We start from the raw sequence: 21,592 nt of genomic DNA on the forward strand, positions 1-21,592 counted from the left end.
GGGGGGTCTGGGAGCGGTGTCAGCCGCTGGGCGCACGGGGCTGGGCGGGGATGCCTCCCGGTGCGGCCCTTGCCGGTGCCTGTCGCTGGGGAGGCTGGGCGGGCGGGGAAGGCGTTTTGCGTCGCTTCTTGTTTTCCGTAATCTGCGTGTGAGTCTGGGGGAGGCTGTCGGAGTCTCAGAAGATGGGGTGCCAGGACCGATGTTACCCTGGTCACGCTCGGGTACTTTATCAAGCCTTAGTCTTCTTGTGAAGGTCACACGTGTGCAAAATGTGGAAGAAATGTGAGGGATGGAAATTTCAACCTTAATTTTTAGATGTCTCACAATTTCTTGTGCCTTCGTTAGTGCCTGCTGTCAAGAGATAAGTTGTATGCTGCTAGGAGAAAGACTTGGGTGTTAAGCCGTGGCTGCTACATTTGAAGTCTAAAAATTGTCAAAAATGGGGTGTCAGGAGCCAGTGTGTTATTTCTGCTGATGCATTGGAATGGCTATTGTCATCCAAGGATAGGTCTGAATTTCACAGGTCATGCACAACTAATACAATTCCTAAAATTAATGCTGCCAGGTTTACCAAGTGCCTGCGGTCTTTGGCTAACCATTTAGGGGTTTGGAGTTGGAGAGCAGTAAATATACTGGCTTAGTATAGCTTTTGGGAGGAAAGATGGTGCATAGCTGGCCTTAAAAGCTTTTGAGTTTTAATAGTAGAGCAGATGGCCTAGAATAAAGTTACTTGTGTGTCTTATCAGTGTTACTATTAAGAAACGTAGAGCTCTAAAAAGGAGGTAGCTTGTGGAAGTGGCTTTGAGAGTAGCTGCCCAGCCACCTGACTTTTGAGGACTTAATGAACTAATGGGAAGGTATTGAAATGAAAGGAGTTGTGGTTAGTAGACAGTTGAAAGACTTATGTGTATGTGTATTCTAAGACACCTAAAGGCATTTTGTGAATAGTCCCATATTTTTGTTTGTTTCAAAAAAAAAAGTTTCTGATGTTGCAAAGACATACAGTAAGAGTTAAAAATTGGAAATAACTAATAGTGTCTAGATGGCTGGGGTAATAGGAGACATCTAAACTTTCAACTTGTTACTGCTTTTCAATATCTTTTAAAATGGTATGGATTTGTTTTTAATTCATGCTGTGTTGTTTATACTCTGGTTATCTTGTTTATGAATACTTAGAATTTCATACTTGGCTTTGTCCAACTGAGAGCTTCAGTGTGGTCTTCTTCATAATAAGATTGGTCAATGTTGGAAAAACTCATGCTTCGAGGCTTTAGACTAACATAAATTTATATTTCATTAAAAGCAGCTTCCTTGGGGATTCCAGTCAATTCATCCGATCGATTAAACATTTTCTTTTCTTTGTTAACATGATATGTTGTTTCCAGTTATTGATAATGTACATATTCTGGTAGAACTAGAAAAACAGCAGCCCGTGTAACTTTGGTGTTATGCATGCAAAAAAAATGTCCTCTTGCAATCCTACACAAGTGTACACTTGGGTGAGAACATCTTAACGATTATTGTGCTGACCTGCTGAATGAGAGATGGCAATGGGACATCACTGTTGAAAAAAAGAGGGGAGGAGGGGGGGGCTAAAACTTATTTTGGAGCAGTTTAATAATACAGAGGTGTGCTAAAAATAAGTATCAAGCTAGACCTTAGGTTAAAGGTTAAGTGAAAGTGTCTTGAAATCTGCTATCTGCAACAAATTAGAGTGTGCTTTTGAAAGGATTTTTTTGTCTCAACAATGATTTAAAAGGCAGTTCACACTGAGTGGCATTGAAAGGTGACAGATCCAGAACAATGAAAAAATGTATATTTGTATAGCTAAAGTAGATTTTTGAATTTATTGCCATCAGACTTTAGTGCAGTCTGGAGTCTAGCATTGAGCTAGCAATTGTGATAGTGCTGTTCAGCCTGATTCTGGTTAATGTCAGTAAGAGCTTATAGTGTCATGCCTCTGAATGTATGCCAGTTTCCAAATGTTAAAAATTAGATTGCAAAACACTCCAATGGGCTGAAAATTATATGGTCTTTGCAAGGGTTCTTTTCACTTCCCTCTTAAGCGTCTGGTATTATTGGATTTAGGTAGAGGACTAAGCCACCGGTCAGATCCAACAGTAAGTCTGAATAGTTTCCTAAGTTAGTTAAAAAGTTCAGTTTTGCTGAGAGGTCCAGTCTGTTGTGCCTGCATTCATGGATCCTCATGTGGAGACTGGCAGAGAATGCATGTGAGAGTAGCGCAGGTACTTTCTCTTGCTTTAACATGCCAAAACGTATTTGAGAATAAACCAGTAGTTTTCTTCATAGAAACAATTGATGTAGAAAGTAGCAGAGTTTGGCATGATTGTCATTTCAAGGTCACTTGAATTTTATGCTTCAGTGAAAAAAAAAATCTTAACGTGGTCAGATTAAAAGTTATTTATTGCTGTTGTTGTCTAAAGTCAGAATTTGTTCTCAGCCCTAGCTTTGCACCTGCTCTTCCCTGCCCCCAAGTTAGAGCAGTTTCTATGGTTGTAGACTGAGGTTTGTGATAATTTGAGTGGATGCAGAAACTGGCAATTCTTATTGAGTGTGAAGTATGTTTGGAATGCTGCCTGAGGATTTCCATGGAGCAATGGAAAGCTTCATACTGTGCGTTCCTGTATGGAATGGGAGAATTTCAGTGCAAGTGTTCATTGTCACCTCACAGAATCCTTTTAGCAAAGCTAAACTACGAGTGCATGCTGGAATTTCTTTTTTCGTATCTTTCTCTTTATAGTGTGCTATAAGGAGATTTTAATGAAGCATCATAGGATTTAAACAACTAACATCATGTGGTCAGCTGGTGACTTAGAAGCTGTTTTGTCTTTGAACCATGCTTCAGAGCACTTGGTAACAAAAGCAAATGATAGTCAGATGACTAGGATTTTTTAGGTTTTTGTAAAAAACACTCTTCCACTTTCCAGCAGCAGTCACAGCTGTGAACAGAGATTAAGATACATTGTAATGAAAAACATGGAAACGTATATTGTGTCTAGCAACTTTGCTCTTCTAGTTTGAAGCAAATTCACTTTTTGAAGGGGTCAACACTGTTCCTTTAGATGCACAGCACTTGTGTCCAGTCATCCTTCATGTCCTGTATCTCTGCTGCATCTTCCCAAACTTCTGTGACAGCTTCTTCCATTGGTTTTAGTAGCAGCAGCTCCACATCTGCTGGACCGTTTTGATACCACTTTTCTAATGCTACTCATGTGAGTTGTATGGTTTGGAAGTCCCTCCTTCGTACAGTATTCCAGATCTTTTACAAGGCTTTGGTTAGCACCATTTTATTAAATTTAAGTTTGTGTCCCCTTGCCTATCATCTTTGCTGAAGGAAGTACAGTACAAATTGAGACACTTGAAATTTAGAAATGAAACTATGGCTCAAATGTCTCATTCCTGTTCGCAAACTTCAAATGTTTTTTGGCATATACATACGACCATAATTCAAGCTTGAGCATAGTGGGGTGAAGAAACCTTTTTTTTTTTTATTGTGATTGATATGATGCCTTTTGATTGCCATGCTTGGTGAATGCCTTTTCTTGAAGGGATGCAGCTTACACTGTTAGAACTAACTTTAGTCTTCTAATCTGCCATTTATTTTTTCTTTACGGCTACAAAAGCCCAACATTCTCAAAATTTGACATAACTTTAATGAAAATCATAAGGGGATTGAACATTTATGTTACATTTATGTTTTTCAGGAGATGAATTGTTTCTAGTTATTTCCAAAATAAAGTTGTTTATAACTTTCTGGGGACTTAATTCGAGTTATATCAAGCTAATCTGTGAGTACAAAAATATAAAGTATTGCTGCTGCTTTGTTGTAAGCTCCTGGCTTTGGTTACAATTTGGGATTCTTTTGTTTTATTTCAGATATTGTAAAGTATCTCTCTGGTTTTGCTTGTAGCCTTTGAAATTCAGATGGGTCCTACTGAAAAAAGCTATGTGGGAAGAGCGCATTGATTATGCTTTTGTGTGGAAGGGATGTCTTGGTAACAGATCTCAGTCCTGAGTTACAAACATTGTGACTATGTGCAGGTCCTTGTCATGATCAGTGTTTCAGAATTTTGTTTTGTGTGAATATATAGCAGAACAGGGCTAGCTAACTCTAAAAATTTCATTATATCTCAGTTTAAGTGGCAGTCAAATAAGATAGGAAATTGGGAAGAAAACAAATAACTTCTGTTGTTCTAATGACTAGTTTTTTATTGGGTGTTTTTTGTTGCTGTCAGCTCAAGTCTTTTGTTTGTTACTTCATGAAAGTAAGCAAAAATATCTAGTCTTGTTGGCTGCCTCTCTAGGTGCTGTGAGGTAGAATGATGACTTGTGGGTGAGACAGTGGTTTTAGTACCTGATTTGGGAAAGGTGTGCCTCTTCATTAAGGACAGGATGGAAAGGTGCAGATAAATAGGTAATCAAAGCTGTTGGTATCAGCAGATGGGAGAGATTGAATGTTGTCTCTTTTAAAGAAGTACAGAAAACAGTTGAAAGAGTAAGAGGTTTGTATGTAATGCTGAATGAAAGAGGAGCAGCGTTCCCTGCAGACCTGCCAGGAAACAGTAATGCCTGGATGAAACCTGAGAGGTTTCATAGTGCTCCGATGTTGGCTTTATTGATAGAGAAACCAGGTGAACTTTTTCCAGTTGTGATTGCTTTAAACCCCCCTCCATTTTACCAACACTGGTATTTCTGAAAAGTTTCCAGTGAGATGCACTTCGTAGCTTCAGAGTTTCTCAGTTTAAGATTTTCTGCAACTGTTGGGGTTGTCAAATGAGTGAAACCAGGTCTGCTGGAAGCTTTTTCTGATAGGTGAGTGGAAAGGTTAAGCTTTGGCTGATACCTGTGTTGGGGTGATTTAGGATGTAATGGTAGATAGTTCAGAAGACAGGTTAGTCCCCATAAGGGCATAACTACACAAAGAAATAACAAGGTAGCTAGTGTGAGATAAGTATGGCGTTGATGGGCAAAGAATGACAGACTAGTAGCCACTAGTACTAGGCAGGCAAATATCTAGTTATCACTGAGTAGCAAGTGTACTATATGCCCATGTTCTATTTTACCCTGTAGTAACTTATTTGCATGATCTTGTTCTCTTAGGATGTTTGCAGATAGGCTATGGGGAATTTAGGGGCTTTAGTCCTGGCTTTGTTGTGTTCCTGTGCCAGAGTTACTGTTACCTTTCGATGTTGGGGAAGGCAGAAGTGAACCTCTATATATAGGCACTGTTGTTAGTTCAGTTATGTGTGAGTTTAACCATGCCTTGGTTGAAAGCTTCAGCAAAGCGAGCAGGCTTTGTGCTGAAGCAGCACATTTCCTTCTGACAATTTTGCTGTTAGGGAAAGGAGAGAGGTTTTTTATTTTTGGGGGGCATGGAGAAGGGAAACAGCAATAAGATTAGCTAGAGCTTTGCATTTCAGAACCAGCCATGGGAAGCTTCTTTAAACTGTCTTGTATGTAATTTCAATTCTGTGTAAGTTATATCGAGTTTCCTGTAGCTTTTCTTCCTCTGAGAATTATCTTTTTCTTGACTGAAGATGTGACTTGTAAATTCTGTTCAGCTGAGAGAGCGCTTGCTGGAAACTTTATACAAGATTCATTTCCTGATATAAAAAAATCTGTCTAGTACTTGCAAGCAAGTCATGATCAAGTAGGTATTGATATCAGTTGTGTTGGAAGCTGATCGGTGCGCAGTCCATCTTCTCTGTTAACTTTAAATTTGTAAATACTTGACTTGTGTTCTATAAACTCAGAATTAATGGAAAATCCTGAAAAAGATTCTTTTGCTGTAAGTTCTCATACTTTCAAACTAAACTAAGATTTAAACTTTCTTTTCAGTATATAGATAAGTCATAAAACCTTATGCTGTTGTATGTTCAAAGTTATAACTCTCTATCTTCAATGTATTACTTGTATTTGGTTTTCTAGGTATTGTAAAGATGCAGGTTTGAGAAACTGAGTTGAATTCTCCTCTAGCATAAGCTAAAACTTGGAGTGATTCAGTAAAGGTTGTAGGCCTTGTATTTTTATTTATGATGCACATGCCTGAGACATGGCACAAAGTATATTGAGTTTTTTGGATGAAAAGTTTAAAAAAAACTCTAAAGATTGGGTTTTTTTAAGACCAAGCTGAAAAAGCTCTTGGAAAATACTGAATTCTTTCCCCCAGTGCACTATAGGGGAGAGGCAATTTACTTCCTCCCTTCCTGCAGTATAACGCTGCATGATGGTGATGCAATTGATTACTTTGCTGTTTAATTGAAGGAAATACTCTTACGTAAAAAACTCACAGAATAAGAATTTCTTATTTATAGAACAAGTACTTTTTCATCTTGGTTTGATGTTGAAGGGGAGAGAGAGCTATCAGCTGTTTTGTCATTTGACAAAACTGTTGGAGTAAGAGAAATCATGGCAAAAATAACCACAGCATGGCTGAGGCTGGAAGGGATCTCTGAAGGCCATCTGGTCCAATCCCCCTGCTCAAGCAGGGCCCCCTACAGCCAGTTGCCCAGGACCATGTCCTGATGGCTTTTGAATATCTCCAAGGATGGAGACTCCCATCACCCTTCTGGGCAACCTGTGGCAGTGCACAGTCACCCTCACAGTAGATAAAGTGTTTCCTGATGTTCAGAAGGAACCTCCTGTGTTTTGTTGTGCGCCCATTGCCTCTGGTCCTGTCACTGGGCGCCACTGGAAAGAGCCTCGCTACATCTTCTTTGCACCCTCCCTTCAGGTATTTATACACATTGATGAGATTTGCCCCCTGCCCCGAGCCTGCTCTTCTCCAGGCTGAACAGCCCCAGTTCTTTCAGCCTCTCATAGGAGAAATTCTTTGGTCTCTGGTTGCTAGTTTTTAATTTTTTTTTAATTATTTTTTTTAATTCTTTATAGGATCTATGTGGATACATTTTGTTAAAACTTAACTAGAAAATTTACTATGATCCTGAGATAAATGTAGAAATCATGGAGAGGGGAACATACTAGAATTGAAATACAAAGAAAACTGAGAGAATACAATGCTTGAGAAGTAAGATTGGTATTATCTATACACTTTAAGTAGTCTCTCAGTAAAGACAACCATTTAAGGACTAGATTGATATAATTTTGCTTGATGTCAGAGTATAACAGAAAGCTGGGTTTCTGTGGAGAATGGAAAAATCCTTGTAATGCAAGTTAGTTGATACACATTGGGAAATGCAGTGCTGCAACATCGAGCATATGGAGCTAACTTGATCCTGTTGATGCTTTCTGATTTCTGCTCAAGCCAGCTGGGGTCTTGAGCTGGAAGAAGTACCTTTGTGCCATGCTTCTGCCTTAGCTTTTTTGTTTTGGGAAGCTCTGGTAGCTCAAGCACACTGCAGCATCTATGTAGGGAGCCAGGCTGGGTTTGATGCTTTCCCCAAGGTCATATGCCCTGGACCTCAGCATTCACTGCAGCGACATTCAGATGCTTGTGTACAGGGCCAGCTTAATTCTTTCAGACTCGCCTGATTTGGATGCTGCCTGAGACTTTGTATGCAGTAAGCCCCCCACAAAAGCAGTATGTTACTGGTATGGATCTCCATGAGATCAGCTCAGGTGCATCTGTATCTTAACCCAATTCAGTGAGTGTGTTATTTCTGTGCTAGGGTGCAACATCTATCTATTTTCCACTTGTAATTTCATCTTTCTCATGAGTTTCTGCTGTGTGCCTGTCATGGGAGTGAAGGTTATATCTTTTTACTGCAGTGCATCTGCAAAGTATTTGGTTTATGTATCTGGTGATAGGTTATTTTTTTTTTCTGCTGTTCTTGGCCAGCAAGCATAGGTTGGTTTTCTCCAAGTAGCTTTAGGTGGTTTTTATCCTCATATACTTTCTATAAATTTTCATAGCTTGTTAGTAATATGAAGTAGGTAAACGTATTGGTGATCTGTTTTCAACGTGGATTGAATTGCCCATTGTGGACTAATATTATCTGATCATCTTGAATATCTGTTCTAGGTAATTTGTAAGTGGATTGATCTGACAACTTGGAAGTTAATTTTATTCTAGTAGCTTTACTTAACTTAGTTTCTGTTTCATTTGGTGATGGTCTGAGGACTTCTTTTCAGAAGGTACCAACTTTGAAAATTCAGCAGGTCTCATTGAGTAACAATATCGGAGAGAGAGCAAAAGAGGCACTTGCAGTTGCAAAACAAGGTTGATAGGTTAGGTGCTTACAATTTAGTGCCTGATGCAATGAATTACTTTAAGGCTCTTAGTTCCATCTCAGAGTTACCACAGTGATATAGAATGTGTTGATCTGGTAAAATTTACTGTGCAAGTTCAAATTAGTTTAAAAAATTGATACATAAGTCTGTTTCTACCATAAAGGTTTTATGCTAGATCAGATATCTGCTGCCATGGATCAAGTTTGCTTTGCTGAAAGATGCAGCATTGGTAATCTTGGAACAAGTTGAAACACATCACAAGTTTTAAACGCAGCAGCCATTTAAGACTTCTCAAAGTAATATTGCTCCAGAGTTGTCTTGTGACATCATTTATGGGAAATTAAATAGTTTAATTAATCTATTTGTATGTATTGCACAACACATGTATTTCAGTTGATACATAATGCAACCCCAAATACAAACTGTGAATTGATGATCACTTTTTAAAGCGTTAATGTCGTCTGATTCTTTGATTTAATGTAAAAAGGACTCCATTAAAGCTTCTCAGGTTTTTACATTATCTCTTCAAGAGAGCAGGCCATCTGTTGCATGTTGCAGGTCTTGTGTATTTAAGGTAGGTAAAATACCCAGTTTGCTGACTTCTTTACCACCAACAGAAACAGATCTAAAAAAATATATTTATACCCTTGTGTTTCCTTAGGACTGAACTTCAACAGTTCTTTTATTGTACCTGCACCACAGAGGAAAAAAAGAAAAAAGTGGCAGACCTGAGTAGTTTATAAGAAAACTTCTCAGTTGGGACCTAATATCAGAGTACTTGCTGGTTTTGCACTTTGCTGGTTTAAACTTATATTTAGGACATCTAACCTAATTTTTAAAGATAAACTGTACCCTATAAAATATGTTGTAGCATTGTTCTTTCCAAGTGTATATGAAGTTTTTTTCCAACCTTTGGTTTGCAGAGCCCTTAAAGTTTCCACTTTGACCTCCTTATGACATATTTTTTGGGGGGGATGAAAAATTTTCTGTCAGAGGTTCCTCCATGCAAGAAGGGTTGTATGTGTATATTGGGAGGATGGAGAGCTTAACCCATAACAATAGCACAACTCATCAGGAAAAACTTCTGTATATTTTCTAAAGTTACATGGAACTGCATCCTTCATTATCTTAAAGCTTGCTTTAGTAATATAATAGTCCATGGGTTATAGGTTGAAAATCATTACAGTAGGGGCCTTTTTTTAGCTTCTTGTTTTTCATAGATCTGATAGAGCATCTTGGAATTAGAAAATTTTGCTTGAATTCTCTCACAGCTGTAATTAAATGGTTTTCTGACATTTATAATCCCCAACTGCTTTCATTATATGGTAGTTCATAATATTTGGAGTCTAATTTACTGCCATATATTAGGGTGTAGCATGTATGTTAATTGACTTATGTTTGATTTTTTTTTAATTCACAAGAAAATTAACCGTAGCAATTCCCCATTTTAATAATGTTGTTCTACAAAATATTTTTTTATCATCAGTTCAAGAATGAAATACAGCTTATTTCTACAGTTAACAGAGAAGTGCATCCTGGAGTCCTATTGGTTTTTTTCTCTGTTCTAGAAATAGCCATCAAGATGATGGTGCTAAGGAATAATTTTTGATGGCCTTAGTCATTCACTTACATAACTTTAAACATTTGTTTTTATTCAGGAGAAGCTAGAAGGCATTAACCTGAGATGGCTTGTAAGTGGAGTTGTACCTGAGACTGAACTGAGAGGCCTTGTTAGGATTTCACTGGGGAGAAACGTTGCGTAGTGAAAATTTAATCTAGAGAAAAGAGTGCATTATTACCAAATAAAATTACTTCTGGTGGATCATGTTGCTTGTGTGATACTTATAACACCAATGTTAAAATGTTTTAACTTTCTCTATGGTAAAAAAGAAAAGAAAAAAAAAAAAGTCCATGCTTCTGGAAGCAGAGCTTCTGGAGCTCTGCTTGGATAAATATTCAGAATTCTCTATATAAATCTTTCGTTGTATCCAGTAGCATGAACAGAGTTCCATAACAGCTTTTTCCAAGCCTGTGGTAATGTTGCATGTTCCTGTTTGGTAAGGGTACAGTAAGTGACAAGTAGAACTATATTAAACAATCAGGTAGAATGTCTTCAGAGTAGGGTTTTTTTCTTTTTTTTTAATGCAAAGTAGTGTTTTTTCTTTCTTCTCCAAATAAGGATATGTGAGGATTGATTCCTGAAGAGTCTAGGTGACGGTTCCGTAATAGCGTGATAGGCGTGTTGTTATCCAGACTAATGGACTTTGGACTTCTTCTGTCTCCAAAAAAGGTTCTGTCTTCCTATAATATGTGTGAGCTGTCTGCCTGCAGCTGTTTCTTCCTACATATAACCATATAATTCATATAAAGCCTGGCTTAAACTGGGAAAGATTTTGTCTAGTCTATGGAATATGCAGTGGAAAGCTGCTCTGATCTTGATTGGGAAGGATTCACTTTGCACTGCATCTTGTTCCATATGGATACTCATCAAAACCAAATTTCCAGTGTCCAGTTAGTCCTCTGATCAGTTTAAAATGTGGTTAGCCAGCTATTTCGCTCATCAGTTTAAAATACAGCAACAGTCTTGTTTCAGGGTTACAGATATTTTTTACTGAAGTGAACGCTTAGTTAGAGATGCAAAGTGAATTTTTTTTTTTTGTACAAGCATAGTATCATTATTGCTTCTCCTTGAATTTCAAGGAGAAAGATGGAGTTCTTGGTCTTTATATGCTCTGTTTGGTAATTGTTAGTACATGATGATATGATTTCCTGTGATCTTAGCGAAAATGTGACAACTTATTGGCTGCTTTACTAATTAGTAATTTTAAAAATCAATTTAGATGTTTGAAAACTAAAACTTTTAGAAGCTATTTGAATTTAATTTTTTAATTTTTTTTCTTGAGCCTTTCTATCAAGAAGTAGCATTGCTTGGTTTGTCTATGTTTTTAGCTGATTTACAATATTATGCTCATGTAAAGATTATTTACTAATGTATTTTTGTAGGAGAGTGCAACTTAATTCTGCTTAATTCATGTATTGTGAAACTATGGCTAATATGATCCCTCTTGATGTCCCTTTCGGTAGGCTGGTAAAAGTAAACTTTTTACCATGAGAGCGAATGAAACTTAACATCTTTCATATTATGTATGTCAGTGGAAGGCGATGTATCACTTTGAGTATAACTATATAAGGAGGAAAATGTAAAAAAATCTCAACTTTCAGTGAAAGAGCTGAATATGCCTAGGGAACAGAAGCTGTCAGCAGAAATCTGCGTCATACAGGTGACAGTTGTGGGACTAACAAAGAAATTAAAATTCCTTTCCTCTGGAATGAAGCAATATTTTAAAAGATTGTATAAGTTAATAAGCCAAACATGATGGTGAACCTGATTCTTAACTTCACAAATGAAATTAAAGGCATTGCATTTTTCAATAAATGGATTAAAAAAATTTTTAGCTTTGAGAATCTTAACTTCTGTTTTTGTTAATCCTTTTCCAGTGGTAGAGGTGAGAAATAAGAACTATACATAGACTCTCCTTTACTATCGAGTCCATCTCCTGGCATTTCACTAGTATGAGCTATGAAAAGCCGAAGCCTATTTCACTTTTTCCTGTGTACCTGTGGTACTCTCTCTGCGGTGATAGGCTTTCTGGTGTTTATACTTGCTTGTCAAAACTGTTCTTGTTATGTTGTTTTACCATTTCTGAAACATTAAACTGACAAATTATTTTTTTACCGTTCACTAGGGAAGCGTTTAACAAAAAGGAATTGCTGATTAAAAAGTATTTTAATTCAGAATACTAGAGAAAGAAATGTAACATCCATGCACAGAAGACTGTTGGTAAGAATGTGCGTATCATGACAGCAAAATGGCTTCCCGCTGCTGTGTCACATCATTGGGTTTTTTTTTTCCTAGAAAAGAAACAGAACTTCTCTTTTTCAGTGGTTTCCCACTGCAAGATTCTGCTTTGATTATTCTTTGCAAAATAACTAAAATCTAAGATTTTTATTTTTTATTAAAAAATAAAGTGAATAAATATACATTGTTTAAAAAAATTTTTTTTTCTTTTCCCACCAGCAGTTCAGAAAGTAGTTCTCTCTTAGAATGCTTTAGTTGAAATACTTCCACTCGGTGTACTGGAGTACAACTACTTGTACTTCAGAAAAATGATGATGTTTCACATTCCTCAGGTGAGCTAAGTGGCCAAGCACAGCCCTTTGCTTGCTTGCCGATTCCTCTCCTTGAAACAGCCCTGCTCGTTTTCCTGGTGAATGAGGCCATTGCGTAGCCAGCAGGGAAGTACCAGTTTCACCCTCTGATCTGTTGCTGTGCGGGTACATCCTTTATGGAAGCGTAACATTTGAGATTATAAGATGTCATTCCCTAATTTTCTGGAGGGTATTAGTCTTAGGAGATAAACCTCCACTGATGACTGCCCTCAGAGAAAATAATAAGGGGTAAGGCAATAGATAACGCTTACCCCCACAGTGACATTGTAGGTAGGTGAAGCGATGAGGCAGGCCTGTCACTGTTCAGCTTTGGGCAGTCTTCAGCACAGCCCTGCCAGGTAGTGTGTGTGTGCTGCGACTCTGCTGTTGATGTATCTGGCAGGCTTGCCAGCCCTCACCTTCCTGGGTGATTTTCAGTTAACTGTCTCATTTGGCTTTCACTTCTCACCTTGTTATCCCACAGCTGATGCCCTAGTAGGCTCTATCAGAAATCCATCTTTGTTGTTTATACCCTCTAAGTTCCCGTGTGGCACTCAGCTCTGTTCCTTGAGAAGCTTTAATATGTTGTGCAATAACGGCTCCAAAATTCATCTCGCCTAGTCGCAGCAGGGCAAGATCCAGGTCATGAGTGCTGCCGTGGCATTTGATAGAAGCAGCAGGTCCCTTTGCTACCTGCTTTCCCCTCAGCTTTGGCTCCACAGCAGCTGTGCCTCAGCGCAGATGCTGCAGCGCAGCCAAGGGCGATGCAGCACTGCAAGCTTTGTGACATCCACATGAGGGAGTGGAGCCACCATTTGCACCTCACCCAGCCTGGCTGTGGTGGAAGCATGTCTTCAAGTAACTGTACCAGCACTGAAGACAGAGAGAGCAGGTTCCATATCACTTCCTTTCCTCCTGCTCAAAGCACCTGCTTCAGTGGGAGCTGTGGCAGTGCAACAGCATCTGTGACTGGGCCTTCCCCACAGCTGGGACTTGATTCATTGATGCCTGTGGAGCCAGTTTGGCCAGGAGAAGTCTCAGCTGAAGTGCTTTGGCACTGGTGGCTTCTTACCTTAACAGCAGGAACCACTTCTGTAGCCACACCATGTATTTTAAAGGCAGTGTCCTATAGCAAAGTAGTGGTACAAGTCTTGTTACATTATTCAAGCTAACAATTTAGTTTGACTTGCATTATGGAAGCTATAATTTCCCAACTTGATTGAGTTCTGCAATAAGTATCACCTAGTGGGGTGCTCAGTTGAGAAGACACTGTTCAGCTGGTGTGTATACAGTTGTCTTTTACTGTTTCATGTCCTTCAGCATTTATTTGGATAGTTGTACACAGTTCACTGTGTAGATTCAGGTGTCGCCAATATGATACCTAAAGACAGTTTTCATTTTAAAACTTGTCTTTAGATTGAACACTGTGGACATAATGACTTCTAACATCCAAATTGGCTTGGTTTAGTAATGATAGCATGCTTGGGGGATGATGATAACTGGGGCAGGTACTTTTGTAATGGGAGAGGGAAATAATGGTAGCAGGCAACAGGCCATAAGGCTGGTGCTCCTCAGCACATCCTCGTTTGGTTTAATCAATCTGAATCCAGATATTTGTGTCTCTTTATAATGCCAACCTGTATGTAAAGAGAGTGTTAGGTGTTTGCAGTTATCATGAACGCTGTAATGATGAGGAGGAATCCAAATGGTGAATGTACAAGTTTCAACCCTGCAAATTGCTGCTGTGCATGTAAATGTGATGCTTAAAGCCATTTTCTGGGTGTTAAAATCTTAAAACCCCTTGGTTTTATTTAGTTTCTATAAGGACCATTCAGGTTGTAAAACTGATTGATATTCCCTGGTTGGGAATTATGCATTGTTGGATTTACAGCTGCTAGTATCATCTTAAATGGCTTTTGTTGTGTAAATCCTGATAGAAACTTCAATTACACCATTTTTTTCCTAGACAAGTCTTTTTTTCTTTTTTTTTCTTTTTTCTTTTTATATTTTTTCTTTTCTTTTTCTTTTCTTTTTTTTTCTTTTTTTTCCCTCAAGAAGTTTCTGGCTGCTTTGGCAAATAAGTTTGTGGTTTATGCCTGGATTTTTTTTGTCAGTTGTTGGGGGAGAACCTTTGCCTCTAAAGCGTGCTGCTAGTCGTATGAAAAAGGTTTTGTTGCTTACAGCTTTGAATGGTTCAACAGTTGTGATGTGGTTGACTTTACCTGAAAATTTGAGCATTGTTTCTGTGATGTTACCTACTTCCTAAGAGAAATAGAAAATTGAGCTGTGAACATAGCAAGACTGCAAGAGAAAACAGAGTTGTATTTCTGTTTTTGCCATAACGATGCTATGTAAGACACTAGGTCACTTTTCTTAAACGTCAGCTTTTCATTGAGATCTCTGAATGTTGTCTGTTTCTTTAACTCAAGTCTTGAATTTCATTTCAGAAAATGATCTTGCAGCTCCCAATGAAATAAATTGGAACAGTACTTACTGAACAAGGTGTTAGGTGTTTTGAAAAGTCAGCTCTGAAGACTTTTATGCTCTGCATGCAAAATCCATGTTTACTTTTGAACTTAACCACTCTAACTGTGGTTCCCCATATATAAAACCTAGTTTATTTTCACAGTGGTCCATTTTGCAAAGACGCTGTAAAAACGAAGAGTTTATACTACGCTGCTAAGCGCTATAGAACAGCCTAGAGAGAATTAAGTCAGGTTAGTGTCAGGAAAAAATGCAGTAGATAAGACCAGAAGCTGCAAACAAACACTGAGTTTTCAAACTAAATTCTAAATAGAGACTTGTTGAGGAGCAACAGTCTGTTTCATTGCCTGGATGACAAAGCATAATCGTAGGGAAAAAAATTGTGGTTAAATATAAACTGTACAGTATCATACACTTTATGTCCATAAAACAGACAAGTTAGAGTTGCCAGGCACTTTAGTTTTGGTACTGTGTAACTCAGCTAGATTTGGCAAATTTGGTATTCTCTATAGCATTTCAAGTGAGTGTAGATGCTTTAATCTGTCTCAATCCAGGTGTTCTTAGTTCAGTCTACTGCTGGCCTGTATGTAGAGAGGGTGTCACAAGACCTTAAGGGACAATTTAGGCTCAAACGTATAAAAAAGAAACTAATTAGTAGATTTTTTTTGACATAATGCAGAATTGGAGTGTGTGTGTGTTAAATACTTTCAGTTATGTTAGTCATGACAGAATTTGACTGACAAGTGATGAAAGTGCTTCTATTTCCACTGACAGTTACAGGGTTTTTGACAGCCATATGGAATTTGTTCTTTGTTAATGTGACAACAGCTCTAATGTAATTAAAATTATTTCTGAAGTTCTACATAGAAATTAACTTCAAAAGGAGGGAAAAGATACTAATTTACTTAATATAATTTCTGCATGTTCAGTTGTGTTAGGACCGTGTTCCATTTATTTTGGGTTCTGTCACTGAGTTATTTCTTTGCACATTTTTCTAATAAAAAGGTGAATGTGTGCTTCAGCAGACTTTAAATTATCAAAATTGCATTTTGTTTGAATTTTTTTTTTCCCCAAAAAAAGAAAAAAGTCAAGGTAAGATCAAAACCTTACTAAATTTCTTAATCTTTTTTATTAAGAATTTAATTCTGGAGTGTGACTATTACAGCATTTACTAAGGAATGGATTACCTACCAAAATTAAAGGAAAGCAAGTACAGTTCGTGCTATTGTAGGTGTATTAAGGGGTATGTACTTAAGTTACAGAACATATGTAGAAAAGTATTTAGTCATGTTAGCATGCCTTAAAATACTAAAAAAGGGAAAAGGAAGTAGCTTATTTGGGGCAGTTACAGGTTTTTATAAAATGGGAACAGAATTACTTGCAGAACAGTTTGTATCTGGTTTCTTGTGCATGCTCACCTGCACATCCCAGCAAAGGTCCTCATGGAAAAGGGGAAGCGCTACACTGCACTGCTCATCTGCTGTGGACAGGGTAGAAATGCTGCCTTTTGGGGAACAAGGGTGCATTTCTTACCGTGTCTGTTCATTGAACTTGCTGTAACGTTGGTTTTTTTTTTTTTTTTAATTTCAAATTTACTGACATACTCTTCATGGTTATTTATCTACCTAGAGACAGACTTTTAGAAAATGCAGTAAAATTTCAGTCTTGCAGAACACTTACTTAGCCTTTGATTTATAGTTTCTGAAATGAGAAGATGTTTTGACTTTCTCTGTCAAAGCTGGTCAACTCTTCAGGATTTTGTCTGATTTCTTTTCTTTTTTTTTTTTCTCCTCCCTCCCTTAAGATCGTGCTGGAAGCATCAGTACTCTTGATTCATTAGATTTTGCAAGATATTCTGATGATGGCAATAGGGAAACAGACGAAAGAGTAGCAGGTAAGTTTTTGGTATGATTTAGAAATCATAGAATGCCCACTTTACCATTTGACTTGTTGTTTCTAGCCACAGTATTTTTAAATGAACATTCCTGAAGATGACAAAGACTTCACTGTGGTGGTTTAACTAGTTACTTAATGATATAATCATGTTTCAGACACTTCTACTATAATTACTGTAAATACTCAGGCAGGTATACTTCTGTATGATTCCAGATGTCACCAGGGTAGAAGTAAGCAGTATACTTAAAAATTGTGCCCAATTTTTGACAATAGAACAGTATCTTGATATTGCCTTCTGACTGCTACTCTTTAGCTGAAACATATGCTAAAATAGTGTGTAGTAGTCTGTGTGTCACCTCACATGAGCGATAGCTTTCTGATGTAAAGATCTGTAGCAAGTAATCTCTTAAACATAGCTTAAGTGTAGATTAAACAAGTATTACCAAACCCAGAGTAACTTTGGATTTTCTCAGTTCCATAAATCATTTTTGCTACAAATCTTTATTGTAGTGCTTTTCTTCCCTCCCATTTGATTTCTTGATTGTATAAGATCGTTTCAAAGAAGTCATAGGGGGGTTTGCTTCTTGCAGTTGTTCTGAACTTTAGGAGCCTATGACATTTTTAATTTCAGGATTTATGAGTATCTCAACAAAGGCAGAGACTGCTTTTCTCTTGTATTTGAAATTATTATAATAATCTCTTTAGAATGTGAGCTGTGTTTCTCTAGGCTTTTTTCTACATTTAGATATTAAATTATTCACAGCTTCTATAGAGAAACCCATAGAATCTCTCTAGAAACTGCTGCAGAACTCTGTTTACTTCTTGTCAGTACTGTTTAATATAAGCACATGAAGGTTGCCGGTGTTGTGACCTTTGTTCACATAGTTTAGCTTTATCAAACCTGAAATGATGCAAGCTGCTATGTCTCCGCTCCATGCTGTTGTCTCTGCTCTCAACCACCATGCTTCATTGTAGCAGAGATGCTGTCACATTCTTAAGCAAAGAAAAGGCTGGTGAAACATAGTTCTGTAAAGGGTCTTGATTCTGAAATTTCCTCTCTCAGTCAGTCTGAAATGGCAGCAAGTATTGAGCCAGAGAGAAGAAACAAAAGTGTTGGGAAAATCTCATTTTTCTTACCCGGCCAGTGTTTCTGAGGTAAAGGACTGGATTAAGTTCATGAACATGAAGCAGATTCAGGTATTTTGATGCTCTGGAACTATAGGTACTTACTGTTCTTTGATTTATATGGAAACTTCCAGATTCTTATTACTATCTAATTACTGTCTTTTTCAAGATACATAGTCAGTTTCAAGGAGGGAAAAGTTGTGAATACACAGCTAATCTTGTAAAGAAAGCGTGTTTAAGGAACTCTCTTATTTCTGAATGGTGTCCTGGAATACAAGGAAAAAAACAAGCAAATTCCAAATATTTTAATTTTTTCATCATCTTAGTAGATTTTTCCTGTTTCTAGCCAATATTTCTTAGCACTAGTATTATTGAGAGAGCTAGTCTGATCTTTGCTTGGAGCTGTCTTTGGTAACCGAATTGGATTAGAGATACTTAAAGAAAGTAAAGACCAGTCAGAATTGACATCCAGTAGAACCATTAATCTTCTGATGGAACATTAATGACAAAATATTGATTGCTTCCCATATGAAATTAATATATCCTAAAATTAAATATTCAATTTAATTAAGTACATCCTAAAATAGAGATTTCTGAAGTATATTAATTGACCACTGTCATATGTAATAAACAAGTAAATTATCTGGCAGGATATTTACATTATATTTCTGTGTTCCTTTAGAGGAGTTTTTCCATGAGTTGTTAAAAAGTGACAGAAGAACTTGAACAAAGCAAGACCGGATATTATTTCTGGATGTTTGTAAAGGCTTGAAGTTTTCCAAAATATCCTATCTCTATTTAAAATTCTGGTTCAATTATAATTGCTTAAAATCTTTTGCCTCAATTCTGTTTAAAACAATCTACCTAAGCAATAAACTTCAGAAAACTGTTAAGTATTTAGTTTGTACATTTAAAAAAAAAATTGTCAGTAGAGGTTTCAAAAACTTTTCGTATCCGGTTCCTTCTTTGAACAAACTCTGGCTTATAACTTCTGCTTTTGAAGTAGTTCTTAGCTGCAAATGCACTTTGAAACATAACTAGAAGTCCATCCTGCTTATTTCTTCTCATATTCTTTCTTCTCGGCAAAGAGCTTTGATGCTTGTAATTGTAATCTGTTGCAAGAGCTTGAGACTGTGATCTGATAGTCATATTTTTCTTTTGATAGCTCTCAGAGTGAAGTTTGGATACCTTCTTTTTGTAAATGCCTTTCTCATGCTGTTATCTTTGGGTTTTTACTGTTTGGACAGAACCCGTGATTTCCATATCAATTCCCTAATCAAACGTCAAATGAAGGATAGGAAATAAATGCACATTAGTCACTAAAAGAAACTAGTCGTGAGTCAGAAGGACTTTAAAACTGAAGTTATATCCATTTACAAGTAGTTTTATACCATGGCAATGTTAGAAAGCACCAAATCAAAAAAATGTGCATGTATACCATCCAAAGCCATCTTTTTTTTTTTTTTTGCTGTTATGGGTGGCATTAGACTTAAATGCCATATTTTTTTATTTTACCAATCCAAAAATTCCTAGAAATAACTAGAAAGACTCTTGTTTGAAATGGATTTTGGTATTTCAAATCTGTTAGCCCAGTTCATTCCATCTGGTGTTAGAATCAAAATTTGGCCTAGAAGCAAACATATTTTGAAGAGTTGGTGTGAACTTGTCACTTGGAAAATCTGATCAAAGGAAGCTAAGTAAGTCTCTTCTATAATATTATTATCAGCTTGACTGAAAAGATGCAAGTCACAAAAGCCAGTTAGGATGTGGATGAGCATGACAAAACTAACTGCAATTTAGAAAACATCAATTTTCTTCCTCATCTACCTGATCTTAACATAAATATAGAGAGCTGTATAACAAATTGGACAGTACATTTGTAGTCCACGAAGAGTTTAAAAAAATATATGCATCCTTAGAGCTTGCAATTTACTAGGTGGAAACAACTTGTTCTTTAATACTAATAAGTCTTGAATCTGGATTCATGTAAGTACTGAAACAGTTGGTGCTAATATAAAGTCAGCACTGAAGGATTTATTAGGCTTAGTAAACCGTCTCCAAATACTCATTTTCGTAAAACAACCAGAGAATGGAGAACCTGTTCCATTCCTGTGGAATAAGAGTACACCTAACTTGAAGTCAAATACCCACAGCATTTGGTCTAAATAGGTCATCTGACATTCAGTCTAAGGAACTGAATCTTCTGCCACTTCTTAAATTGACTGTGTGCACAAGTATGTTTGTGATCTATAAACTCTGCTTTCCATAATTCAAAATATTTAGTATTGCTAGCCTTTGACATCTACTGTTCTGAGAATCTGATAATTTTACAAACACAATGCTGTGTTTTCAGTGGTAATAAAATTAATTCTCATAATCAAACCCCATTTCAGTCATTTGTGTTCTCAGGTCTCCCTGCATTAGCATTGATATCTGGCTAGACTATGTATCTTTGATAGGCAGAATAAATTGCTGTCCCTGTCAGGACTTGGAAGAGACAAGTTCAAAAAGCACTTCATTATTTTTTGAGGATTTCATTTATCTAGAGTTAGGTTCACCCTTTCTGCTTTTTATAGAGCCTTTTTGTTTGTGTTTTTAATAAATACTATGCAATCAAAATCAGAGGAGAACCTTCAAGAAAAACAACAAACAAACCAAAAATGAAACAAAGTCATCTGTAATACAACAATCACTTGCTAACATTCTGTGTTCAATTTGTTCTGGAAAAGTCCTGGAAGTGAGTCTGGTTTTGTCTTCCCATTTCCTGTCATAAGCACTGTTAAGCAGTTGTAAGCCTCCTTAATTTCCTTCCAGGTCGATAGTCTCCAAGGGTTGAACCTAAAGATGAGTCCGGTGTAGTTCAGGTCTTCTCTGTAGCTGGTCCTGTCTCATTAACTTAAAAGCATTAATGAGGCTAATGAGTCAAGTGTTGGCTTCCCACTTAAGGTTTCTGTTGGCTTGTTTATGAACTCTCGTGCTGATCATAATTTTTGTAGCTTGATAGTCATCTCTTGTGCTGTAGTATAACGTTCAGGTCTCTTTGTGTTACATCCTGAAGTGTTTCACCACTGAGTGCAAATATGGTCACTTCTACTTAGGACTTGTTTCAGGGAAGTGGGAATTAGGAAACCTCAGGTCTTGAGACATACTGTGATAGTGGCTTTATTGCTAGCTATCATCAAAGAATTTAAATTTCTTCTGATTGACTCAAAATATATGCACAAATACATCAAATGTAATGGGGTGTCATACTTGAAATAACAGGAAACAAACAACAACAATACTTGTAACAGTATGTCCAGATTTGAGGAAAGCTAGGTAAGCACAGGGGCCCTTGATACTTAGAGAACTATTTTAAAAGAAAATGCCAGAATGCCATATAGCGGCTTCACAACGTAACACTACCTTTCTACTGTCATCTGAAGTACTTCATACTGAAGTATGCAAAAGTCTGACAAGATAATTCATATGTAGAATGTAAAATTGTAGTACAATTGGAAAAAATACTGTTTATACAAAAGCAAGTACTAAAAAATTTTAGGAGTACTGTTTATTTCTTCATTTTTTTGGCCTTGGCCCAACAAGACTGCTGTTCATCATGCAGATTACAACTTGTTCAGTATCCCAAATCACAGGTTGTTCTTTATAGCTAACTGATGAATCTATG

At 37.2% G+C, this 21,592-nt stretch overlaps 1 protein-coding gene across 5 annotated transcripts in view; it reads left to right on the forward strand.

Annotated features, from left to right (window-relative positions):
* RELCH (RAB11 binding and LisH domain, coiled-coil and HEAT repeat containing) overlaps positions 1 to 21,592 on the forward strand; it is an 84,595-nt gene that overhangs the window by 757 nt on the left and 62,246 nt on the right. For all 5 annotated transcript variants that reach the window (XR_008575678.1, XM_054814859.1, XM_054814860.1 and 2 more), the window contains exon 2: positions 16,709 to 16,798. Coding sequence is in view for 4 of the 5 variants with exons in the window: in XM_054814859.1 (XP_054670834.1) it covers positions 16,709 to 16,798 (90 nt within the window). In the remaining variant the exon portion in view is untranslated. The remainder of the gene's footprint in view (positions 1 to 16,708; positions 16,799 to 21,592) is intronic.

This window comes from Grus americana, chromosome 2 (assembly GCF_028858705.1).
Source record: "Grus americana isolate bGruAme1 chromosome 2, bGruAme1.mat, whole genome shotgun sequence".
In the NCBI taxonomy this organism is placed as follows: Eukaryota; Metazoa; Chordata; class Aves; order Gruiformes; family Gruidae; genus Grus; species Grus americana.